We start from the raw sequence: 12536 nt of genomic DNA on the forward strand, positions 1-12536 counted from the left end.
GTAATGACCCATTTGGTGAGCAGTCGTATAGGATCAATAAAGCATCAACTAATTCAGGTTCGAAGATGATGCATTGGGTGTATGGGAACAGAGGAGCGCTTGTGCTTAAACTTTTCATACTTTTAAGTTTTTTGGTTTAATATGTTGTGGTTGACTTTTAAGTTTGTTTGACTTTTGGTTTGGTTTTCTAGATGACTTTATGGTTGACTAAGTTATACATCCTCCGTTTCTAAATAAGTGCAACATTTGCATAGTGTTTACTATTCACAGTTTAAACTTTAATTAGCTTTGGTGATTTACATTTTAGGAAAAACATAGTCATGTGGGATCTTGTTAGATTCGTCTGAATGTGCATTTTTTTAATATCAACTTTTTATAATTTTTATTTATTGATAATTGAAGATATTAATGGTTAAAATAATGCATTGGCAAACGTGAAAACAAGAAGTGTTGCACTTATTTAGAAACGGAGGAAGTATATGTTTTCAAAGTTAATTATTATTTTCTGCTGCAAAATTCTGAATAAGCCGATGTGTTATCACACGGGCGATAATACTTTGATAATTCGCTAAGTTTCATGTGAAAAGGTATTTTATAAAAGAGAGAATTGTCGGGGTGTTACAGGTTTAGAGTGACCATCATCATCATCATCATCATCATCATCATCCATGTTTAACTTTCATTTCGTAGCAAGGCCACGATTGAGCATATCCTTTACATGAGGTGTTAGGAAAGGATGAAGGTCTGGAACAACTTAATCTATTAGTAGTACCCAATTTGTTATGGACAACAAGCCATAAAATATAATTGTTGGTGAAGTTTTATGTCTTATTGAAATATAATAGTAGGGTCATTACCCAAAGTCCCATATTCTAGTTTAATTTATATTATTAAACACCAAAACACCCAAAATTGAAAAAAAAAAAACGAATTCAAGTTGAAGATGTAGTCAAACAGTAAAAATTCATGCGAAATATATAGAAAACAAAGAACTACAACGCAAGCCATATTCCTGTTCAATTTAATGAACCGTAAAATAAGAAAACTCCCTAAATCCAATAAACCTTAATTCGAGATGAAGAACATAGAACATCAAAATTAGTGAACCAAATAATTTGTTCATGCGAAATGGAAAAAGGAACAACAAAACTGTATTTGTATCAAGTAATTTGTTCTAAAGACCTAAATCAAACAAATGAATTGAAATTGAACTTTCCCTAAAACCAAAACCCTAGATCTTTAAATGTAGCGAACAAGTTAGTAACAAATTGATTATTCTTTTATAAACATAATTCAAATTTTGTGGGAGGTGAAAAATTCAGATTTATTTCCATTGTTCACTTGTTTTTAGTTTTGTTCTTTGATGTCGAAAGCACTATTTTTTCCCTTGTTGCTTGTGTAAAGAAGATTAGCTTTTGCTTATGTGTGAAGATTAGAGTAGCAAAAGAGCAATTGATTGATAAAAACGATGGAGGAAGGAGATGAGATGGTCAGAGAGAGAATGCAAGAGAAGGAAGAATGTTGAAGTTAGGGTTCAGGTTGAAATAGAGAAGAAAGAAAAAAGTTGGGTATTTTTTTTTAATGAAAAGAATTAATTTTAGAAATATGAAATATCTATTTTTAAGAAATGAAAAGAAAAGAAAAGAAAGGGGGTGAGTGAGTTGGCAAAAGATGTGGTTCTTAGCATATTTGACTTTGGTCGACTTCAAATTATAGTTTTGTTATTATCAATAAAAAAATCATCAGCAAAGAAGAACCCAACCTCCTAAATACCATACTTGACAAAATTCGAACCGACGACTTAAAAAATCTATCGTAAAAGTAATTCCAAATGACCAAGTATTCCCTAATTGGATCTAAGGCTATGTTTAGTTTACCTGAAATTTTTTGATCTGAAACTATCTGATCTGAACTTATTTTTTCTGATCTGATTTACAATATCTTATCTTTTATAAAATATATTATTACTATTATATTATTACTTTGTAATTCATTATTATACATTACATTATAAGATCTTATTTATAATATTACTATTATTATCATTTTATTTCTATAACAACTTTTACACAACTTTTATCAATAATAATAATAATTATTATTATCATTATTATAATAACAACAATAATTATAATCATAATAATAATAATTTTTACTAAAAATAATTATATAACCTAAGTCATTAATTTATAGGAGCACTTATAAAATGTTTCACACTTTCCCTTTAAAAAATATTTATAGTATTACTATTATTATCATTTTATTTCTATAACAACTTTTACACAACTTTTATTAATAATAATAATAATAATATTATTATTATCATTATATATAACAACAACAATAATTATAATCATAATAATAATATTACTAAAAATAATTATATAACCCAAGTCATTAATTTATAAGAGCACTTATAAAATGTTTCACACTTTTTCTTAAAAAAATGTTTTACACTTGAGAAGTCGACATACTCAACTCTTTTTTTTCTATATAAAATAAAATAAGATATACAAACAACTATGACTTGCGCAAGAAAGAAAAGGATAGCGTGCAACTTCAAATAGTTAGTGAGATTTGGGATTCAGTAGGAAGAGGTATACTAGATCTAATTTATAATTTGTATCTCGCACTTAGCTTATTTTGAAATGTAATCCGAACTTAGTAATTTCGTTGTCATGAATTTGAGCTATCATATTATATATATATATATATCTTATTTTTACGCCAATTTTATGTTCTTAACACGTGGCTTTCAGTTTTCTATTATTTAATAACAACAAATAACTTAAAATAATGATAACAATGATATTTATAATGATAATAACGAGATTAATAATAATTATCAATATTAATAATTAATAAGTACAACAACATCAACAATAATGATCTTTTTGAACAAATGTACTAGTAAATAATACTATTAATAGTAATAATGAGTTTTAAATATAAGCATGATCGGATTTGACAATCCGACTTGCGTGGGCCTGGTTCACACTAAAAATAGTGTGGACCAGGCCCAGGCACGTGACCCGTTAAACAGTACTAACATACACTATATCACTTTAACATACACTATATCACTTTAACATACACTATATCATTATAACATACACTATATCACTTTAACATACACTATATCACTGTTACATACACTATATCATTTTAACACACACTAAATCACTTTAACATACATTATATCACTTTAGCATACACTATATCACTTTAACATACACTATATCATTGTAACATACACTATATTATTTTAACACACACTATATCACTTTAACATACACTATATCATTTTAACATACACTATATCATTATAACATACACTATATCACTTTAACATACACTATATCACTGTAACATACACTATATCATTTTAATATACACTATATCATTTTAACATACACTATATCATTTTAACATACACTATATCATATCAATATACACTATCATAAACTCACTTGATATGGATCGGGTGCACACTAATTAATGTGCACCGGGTTCATATTAGTTTTACTGATTTTTTCTAATATGATATGATCTGAACTTATTTTTTCTGATCTGATTAGATCTGAAATAAACAGAAATAAAGTGAACTGAATATAGCCTAAACTTTGTGATTTGGATCTAAACTTTGTGATTTTGGCATTTTGCTGCCACTGGAGTAGTGAAGTATAAGAACCATCGGGACTTTGCTCGAGCACTGCCCTAAAACATTTTCAAACTTTCACCGATTTGCACTCAAAAACATCACATACTTGATACTACCAGTACCACCTCTAGGCTCTAGTGCTCTACCTATTAACCTGTACCAAACTCAAACCTAGTCGTTCATTTCATCAAAAATCATACACATCGTAATCTGACGACCCACCTACCTGAAGTTCACTATAACAAAACTAGACCCTAACACACAAAATCAACCTCTCAATCTTTGAAGCAGCAAAACTGCAAAACCCTCCTTCATTTCACTCGAAACAGAGAAAAACACCCTTTTCTCTCACTTCCAACTTCCACTCTCTCTCCTCCGCCGTCCCTCTTTCTCTCTCCTGGTGCGCGATTTCTCTTTCTCTCTCTCTCTTCTTCTCCTGCGATCTAGCTTTAATGTCATACTTGGCTACATTTTTTTTGGTGTCGATTTATATCTCACGTTGTCTGTTTTTCTGTTTATTTTTTGAATTAAATTTGAATTTTTCTTAGAAACGTTTGATTTGATGCATTTTTATGGGTTTTCTTTGTAGGTGATTATTTCGTTTGAGGTCTTGTATTTAAACTTCAATGGCGGTATGTTTGGTGTTCTTCACTTTGCTGAAATGTTGCTACTGTGTGTTATTTGTTGCTACTTTTAGGTTTAGGTTTAGGTTCGTTTGTGTTTGATTTGAGGTTTTTTTAATAGGTTGATAGAATTCTGAAAGATGAAGCTTCTGAAGAGAAGGGAGAGCGTGCCAGAATGGTGAGTTTTTTTTCTTCCTTTGCTCACTAGATTGAGAATTTTTTGTTAAGTGGATTCTGTATTGTGCATGAAAATCGGGTTTTTTTTCATATTTTTTTTTTGCTGATTATCGATTTATGGAGTAACTTATGAATGGTTTCCTGCTATTTAAATGTGTTACTTTCTTGTTGGCTGTCTGTAGTTCATTTCTAACGGAGGTGAGCTTGCATTTTTATGTAATTATCTGTGTTGGAGGGTCATAATCTTGGATGGATTTTTGAATTTATCCTAGGTTTTAACTTTTAAATTATGCTACCTAGACTTGGGATGGTTATTCGGTAGGGGAAGGAATCGAAATGTATGACGCACTGTGGCTTAAAATTTGAGACTTGGACATATTGGAAGCGATCATGAAAATTTGCTGTTATTCAGATCTGAACTTATAAGAATCACTCTGAACATGTCTTTGGTCCTTTCAATCTAAATTGCTGAAATTACAAAGAGAGAGAGAGAGAGGTTCCGTCAATTGTTTTCTGATTAGTAGATTTGATTCATGCAAGTAGAATAGTAGATCACACTCTTGTAAGTTTTTCTTCACATCCTTTCATCCTCTTCATGGTCATTTTGGGGATTGGTCTATGCCTGTGTCTCATGTTGACACATTCTGGTAGCCAAAATGCCAAGCGGCAATAAACATTGGTTTTGAAGCCCATGAATCGTACGCTTGTCTCGGCCAATAAGCTAACTAGCCTTGTATGTTGGTTACCAATAGATATATGCAGTTAACATTACATCTAGTATTATAATCTGGTTCAATAACAGAGAGTGAGAGGGAGAGGAAGTATGTTCAGAAGATGAAAAAGTTTAATGTTTTAGCCTTGATTGGGAAGGCTAATAGATCATGCTAATGCTGAAGAAAAGGGAAAGTATACAGGTGCTGAGAGGGAGTGACTTTAACTATTGCAAATCAACCTAGTTAAGTTCTAAAACGGAAATATCAAAATAGATCTTGAATGTTCGACAGTTTGAGATTTGGCAGTTTGGAGTATATGGTTGGTTTATTGCTTGCTTTGATATTTATTGTTTGGTGATGCATTTTATGTTTTCTATCAGGCAACTTTTATCGGTGCGCTTGCAATAGTAGACTTAATCAAAACAACTTTGGGACCAAAGGGAATGGTATTTTTCTCATTTAGAATACAACTTCCGTATTTCGAGCATCCTTGATCTCTTTCATGTTCGAAGTTCTGCTCCGACATTGGTTTGTTTTGCTTTTTCTACTTGTTTTTTGCAGGACAAGATTTTGCAGTCAACTGGACGGGGTCATAATGTTACAGTGACAAATGATGGGGCAACCATCATGAAGTCCCTTCATATCGATAATCCTGCTGCCAAAGTTCTTATTGGTATTGTTGAAATGTTGTTTGTTATATTGTTTAGACATAGCTTTTATTCATTGGGATGTTCTCCCTCTGTTCTCTTTTAATTTACTCAATTCACTTTGGGGGAAAACCAAGTAGGAAGTTCAAAAGTGAGAAAGAGAAACCGAAAAGGTTGAGAGAGAAACTAAATAGGTGGATAGAGAATATTAAAGGGGGGTATTAATCAAAAAGTGGACCATATGGGTCGGAAAAGAGGACAAAGTAGATGAGACATGTTACCGAAGATAGAAAAAGTGTGGAGATTATAAAAAAAATGGACTAAAAAGGAAAGCTTGTAGATTAAATAGGAACAGAGGTAATATCAAATTATTTTGTTGGTTTATAAACATACTGTGAAGATTGTACTTTATTGATGCTAGTTGTCCCTTAATGAAATCAGATATTTCAAAGACACAAGATGATGAAGTTGGTGATGGGACAACGTCAGTTGTTGTTCTAGCTGGAGAGCTATTAAGAGAGGCTGAAAAGCTGGTTGCAATGAAAATTCATCCCATGACCATCATATCAGGTTAATGAAAAAACAGCTATCTTTTTAATGTTTGTTCATGTATGTGCAAGTTCAAATGTTAATCCTGCTTCTTAATTTTTGTAGCTTTACATTTATATTACTCTAGAGTATGCCACTACATATTGGTCTGACTTTATATTCTACGATCTTATGCTAGATTCTTTTTGTTAATTGCGTTGTTTTCCCAGAATGAGATTGACTTAAACCTGTGTTCATGAGAGCTATGTATGTAATAGCCTAGATGTAGGGATAGAAGCATGTAGGAATCCTATCATGAAGGTAACCTCAAGCTTACTTGGACGAATGTTGTGTAAAGGATGCACAAACATTTCTAGTCATGATATTAAGAGGATATGTGGTTATACTGCACACCTGCTAACGTATAGCCACAGAAAAGCTATGATAATGTTCAGAGTGAATGACTCACCATTAATGTAATGTGTATTGGTGCTCATGGGTGGAAAGTTGAGGCATCTTTATCAGTGTTTTCATTTTCCATTTGATGGATTTGCTAATTGCGATTCTCTTTCACGGGCGACTTGACATTATTGGTAATCTGTGGCCAGCTGGTTCTGAACCATCATCTAGACACAACATCATTAGAATTTTAACTTGATATTTGAGTGACTGCTTGGTTTAGCATGATAAATTACCAAATCTATTGCCAATTAACCTGGCAACATTTTATGTGTATGTAACTTCTATTTTTCTAGTTCTCAGGATTTGATTAAGAAAATTCAGTATGACATTCATGACTCGAGAGTATATGGCATTTTTGTTTTGTTCTCTTTCTAGACAGTCAGGCCTACTAAACAAGCTTAATATATATATTCTTATTGTGATTTTTTTTGTGAGATAATGTGTCTCTTCACTTGTCCCTCCCATAAAATTTGACTTCTGGACATTATTGGATCTGCATTTGTTAATGGAAGCATGGTATCCTACTGTCTTTATCTGGGTGAAGTAAAGAGGGAGCTAATCTTGGTGGAGCCCATGCATAGTGGTTATGTTTCTTGCAACAGTTCCTATAATTTGGTTAAGCTGAAAATTCCTTTACTACTACCAATCTACCATGGATGCATAGAAAGCAAACTGTAGAAATGGGGAAACTTGTTCTTTGAGGAAGCATGGGAACTTTTTCTGAGATCATGTCTCACACTCTCAATTTGCTTAACCCCCCTCCCCTTCCTCCTTTTTCGTAGTTATATTTGCCTCTTGGATTGACACAGAGATTAAGAAGTATAGTTAACTGCGAGAGAGAGAAAAGTAAGAAAAATTGGGTAAATAGTGTTTAAGAGAAAGGAGGTAGAGAGATTAATAGGAAAACGGTAAGTTTATTTTGGGTATTCACAATAAGGATAGTGTGAAAATTATTAAAGAATAGAGGGCAGTATTATTTTGTATAGCAGATTAAAAGATGGACATATGACATCTGGTTGAATCATAGCGGCTTACTTTCAATCTTTAATATTCAAGAATGAAACCCTGAATTTGGCTTAGAAGTAGTGAATTGAGGAAGTAAGGTGAATGGGACTTACTTATATGTAGTATAGAACATTCACCTTCATTTATGATCTGTACGGAAGGGGATATCTTTAAGGTGGACATGGGAGCATTGATCGGGAGGCGCGAAGATGTGAAGAGTTCTGCAAGTGCTAGTCCCGCCGCAAACTCTATGTTGTTCTTGCTGGTGATCGTTTTGGATGTTTTGAGATTAATATTTGACGTCCCATGATTCTGTCTCTTTTTTGGTTGGTTATTGAACATCTTTTTGTCATAGCTTCCTGATGAGTCTTTTAGCTAGTCCTTTTAGGTTTGGATCACAAGTGAAGATCTAAGGTCATTTCTTAACTTCTTTTTGGTCTCTTATAAAATTTTTCTTACCGGGAATATTTTTCCTTCCAGAATTTTCTTCTGTCTTAATGAAATTTCTTGTGCCAGAACTCACCCATAGGTGTTGTTCTTTTAATGAAGTCAAGCAAGCTGTTCATTATACTTATACTGATCAGATCATCATTCACTCACTATGGTCTAGCAAGTGTCTGTAATATGCTTTGCAAATCACTCAACCTATTCTCTCATGTTTGTTGTGCTTTAACGTTTTTAGTTGGTTTCATGCTATTTCTAGCAGAAGTTTAGTGTCATTGATTGTCTGAGCCTCTGATATCTTGTGGTTGAGGTTAAAGTGTGGCGTATTATGCTGTTCTAACGACTGTGTTTATGATATCTAATCATTCAGGTTACAGGATGGCCGCTGAATATGCTCATAGTGTATTGTTGAAAAAGGTTTTTGATAATAAACAGGATGCAGGTACTGGCTATTAGTCATCCACTTTTAACATGCATTTAGTGATTGTCTTTCATAATTATTCTTTGATTATGACAACCTGTACGTTACAGATAAATTCAGGGCAGACTTGATGAACATTGCAAGGACTACTCTGAGTTCAAAGATATTATCCCAGGACAAGGAACACTTTGCCAATATGGCAGTAGATGCTGTAATGAGACTGAAGGTGATTTACCCAAAGCCTCCTATGTTTTAAAGTACAGATCAATTTTTATGATGCTTGTGTTTTACTCATTTGCCCTCTCCGTGGGTGTACAATATTTACTAGGTTATGATGGCATTATAATAATCTTTCTAGCTCCTGTTGTTTATGAGATGGTCTTTGAGTTTTGCAGGGCAGCACAAACCTGGAGTCCATTCAGATGATCAAGAAACCCGGAGGTTCCTTGATAGATTCATTTCTAGATGAAGGGTACGTCTATTTTCGGAAAGTGTTGCTTATACATTATTATTGGCCTTTTATTTCCATGACATTCGTGCTTTCATGTTGACTACTCTAGATTTATTTTGGACAAGAAGATTGGAGTTGGCCAGCCAAAGCGTATAGAAAATGCAAATATCTTGGTGGCAAACACAGCGATGGACACAGATAAAGTTAAGATCTATGGGGCACGTGTACGTGTTGATTCAATGGCTAAGGTTGCAGAGATTGAGGGAGCAGAAAAGGACAAGATGAGGGAGAAAGTGAAGAAGATTATATCTCATGGAATTAATTGTTTTGTGAACCGGCAGTTAATCTACAATTTTCCAGAAGAACTATTTGCTGATGCTGGAATCCTTGCTATTGAGCATGCTGATTTTGATGGTATTGAACGCCTTGCTTTGGTGACTGGTGGTGAGATTGCATCAACATTTGATAATCCTGAATCAGTAAAACTTGGACATTGTAAGCTGATTGAGGAGATTATGATTGGAGAAGACAAGTTAATCCATTTTTCTGGTGTTGAGATGGGACAGGCATGCACAATAGTATTGAGAGGAGCAAGGTAATTACATATTACCCATTTTGTTTCTTCTTACTTGCCCTACTTCCTCCATCTATTGACGTTACAATTATTTATAGTGAACCCATAATTTTGCTTTCTAATAATTTCACTTGAGGATAACTTCTTTTTGGCTCTTCCAACAAGAATAAGTTTTGATCCTGGGCTTACCACGGGAATAGAGTATAAGTTGTGTGAAGTTTAAGTTCCTAATACTTTAGTGAAGAAAAGATTACATTTTAGTAATTAGCTGATGAGTTGCAACTAAAGGAAGTGATAGAGAACTACTTAAAGTTTTGAGATGATATCTTTAGTAGGTGTCTATTCATTACTGGTAGTTGTGATGAAAGTGTTCCTTTTTGATGTTTGCCAGTGGAAAGCTTATGCATAAAGTTGTTAATCAATCTCTTCTGACAGCTTTTTCTGTTTTGAACTTCCCTAATGTAGTTTAGGTAATTGAATGGATCTTTTAAGCTCTCTTTCACTTTGACTAGAAACTGATAATTGTTATCATCTGACTCTTAGGTTCATTGGTTGCAATTCCATAGTTCTGAGTTACATACCTGTCCATGTTATGAGCCTCATGAAGACATTAGCATTGTAGTATTGACGTCAGAAACAACAATGTTTAGCATTTTTTCCCTTTGTATGTAATTTTTTTTTCTTGGAGAGTGGTTGGTTAGGAGAACATTTTCCAGCAGGAGCACTTTTCCTATTTTCCTTTGTTTGGTTTGTAAAGGTCAACATTTTTTATTTTTCAAGAATACTAATAGTTCTTGGAAGGATGGAAAATGTCTTCCTTTTTATGGGAAGGAATAACTAATATTTTTACTATTCTTTACTTTTGTCTTTCTATAATTTGTAATCTTCTCTTCGTTTCCATTTTTCCCTTTAACTATTTTGCGATGTTCTGAACAAAGAAAAACATATCTACAATTGTGCTTCTGTGAATTATTGTCCAACAAAAAAGAGCCTTGATGTTGGTTGTTCCAGCAGCAAAGATTTACCTTTTGCTTATTCTGCTGATGATTTGCTAATAATTCCTGGAGCCTACTGGCGCACTTAAAAGTCTTCTTTTGGTAGATTTGTTTGAAAGATTAACAGACAATTCTTCTTCTATAACTAGTGTGTTTGCCTTTTGAACGTATCTTGTCATCTTTTTGCAGTGAGCATGTGCTTGATGAGGCTGAGCGATCTTTACATGATGCCCTGTGCGTGCTGTCTCAGACAGTGAATGATAGCAGGGTTTTGCTTGGGGGTGGTTGGCCTGAGATGGTGATGGCTAAAGAGATAGATGAACTGGCTAGAAGAACTCCTGGAAAGAAGTCCCACGCCATTGAAGCTTTCTCACGGGCACTCCAGGCCATACCTACAATCATTGCTGACAATGCTGGATTAGACAGTGCTGAGTTGATTTCAAAGCTTCGTGCTGAGCACCACAAGGAAGATAGTACTGCAGGAATAGACGTGATCACTGGAGCTGTAAGTGGCTTTTTTATAGTTATCGTAAATCATAATAAAGTAGGCTATAATCGTTGGCTGGTATAAGTTAATGCATTGATGTACTGCTGCTCAAATAGCCAGGTTCTTGGTCTCCTCCTAATGAAATAGCTGTGTCTTCTACCTATCTAATTTAGGATAGACAGTTCCGACAGAGTGCAATTTTTCATTCCATGGATTCAACATCCGCAACAGAATTTAGGATTTGAAATAGATATCTAAGTAATCTAATCTTTGGCATGGTAGTATGCAGACTAGCATTTTGATACTGGAACTCAGATCTTTCCTGCATCAATGTGCATTATGCAATCCTTGTCCCTGAGTGCAACATAGCTAATGTGAGAGCTTCTAGTGAAGATTTCCATAAAGTTTTGGTATAAGACCCAATTTTCTATTAGTTTCACGAGTATTAATAGTTATATGTTGGGTCATTGGTCACACGGGTAACTGTTCTACGTGGTTGACTTTTGAACTATGCTGAGCCTCTTCCCTATGTGCTCATGAAGTCTTGACGACCTGTGTCAGGAACTTTGCCTATGTTTTGGAATTTTTTTTTGTTTTGGGGGGGGGGGGGGTGGTGGTGGTGGTGGTGGTGGTGGTGGTGGTGTTGGGGTTTGAGCCTTGTGCTATTAAAGTTGCTTCTCATGATCATGTTATTGATGTGTAAGGAATTGGATTCTGCAGGTTGGAGATATGGCTGCCCTGGGTATATCAGAGTCATTTAAAGTAAAGCAGGCTATTTTATTATCTGCTACAGAGGCAGCTGAAGGGCTCCTTAGGGTTGATCAGATCATAAGATGTGCACCAAGGAGGAGAGAAGATAGAATGTAGAGCTGAAATTTGCTTTGTATTATTGAACCTTAGGTTTTGTACTAGTGTTTTTCTTTTGTTTCTGATTTAGAAGGCAGTATGGGATTTTGGTTTTATTTCCCTGTGCATATGCTGTTGTTTTGTAGCAGCATATGAATTTGTTACTGTAATGGTCTTGGATGTTGCATACTTGCTTGTCGCTGAGTTCCGCTTATGGAGCCGATATATGTAACATTGCAACCGTAAGTTTTGGTGGAAGAGTGGCAAATTGTGAATTGGTATGATAGTAGGATGATGCTGGAATTCCTGAACTTGGTAAGTTACCACATTTTAAATCAAATCGATTTCTGAATTTATTGATGGCATACACTTATCTTTAACCTGTACCTCGTGGATAGTTGCTGCTTGCCATGCTGAAGAGTACAGAATGGTTGCCTGACACTTCTGGAGTTCTGATCCTTGATTCATTTTGTCAGATGCAAGCCCATTGGTGGTTCTTTGT

General features: G+C 34.2%; 1 protein-coding gene across 1 annotated transcript; it reads left to right on the forward strand.

The window, feature by feature from the left end:
* The first annotated feature begins 3878 nt into the window (after nucleotides 1-3878).
* LOC104889019 (T-complex protein 1 subunit beta) lies at nucleotides 3879-12292 on the forward strand. Its single transcript, XM_010674149.4, has 12 exons — nucleotides 3879-4061; nucleotides 4251-4293; nucleotides 4406-4462; nucleotides 5555-5620; nucleotides 5736-5847; nucleotides 6263-6391; nucleotides 8631-8702; nucleotides 8792-8907; nucleotides 9077-9153; nucleotides 9242-9727; nucleotides 10891-11206; nucleotides 11909-12292. The coding sequence occupies exons 2-12, from the start codon at nucleotides 4288-4290 to the stop codon at nucleotides 12053-12055; spliced, it is 1584 nt and encodes a 527-aa protein (XP_010672451.1). The 5' UTR covers nucleotides 3879-4061; nucleotides 4251-4287; the 3' UTR covers nucleotides 12056-12292.
* The last annotated feature ends 244 nt before the right edge of the window (nucleotides 12293-12536 follow it).

Source organism: Beta vulgaris, chromosome 3, assembly GCF_026745355.1.
Source record: "Beta vulgaris subsp. vulgaris cultivar EL10 chromosome 3, EL10.2, whole genome shotgun sequence".
NCBI classification, from domain to species: Eukaryota; Viridiplantae; Streptophyta; class Magnoliopsida; order Caryophyllales; family Amaranthaceae; genus Beta; species Beta vulgaris.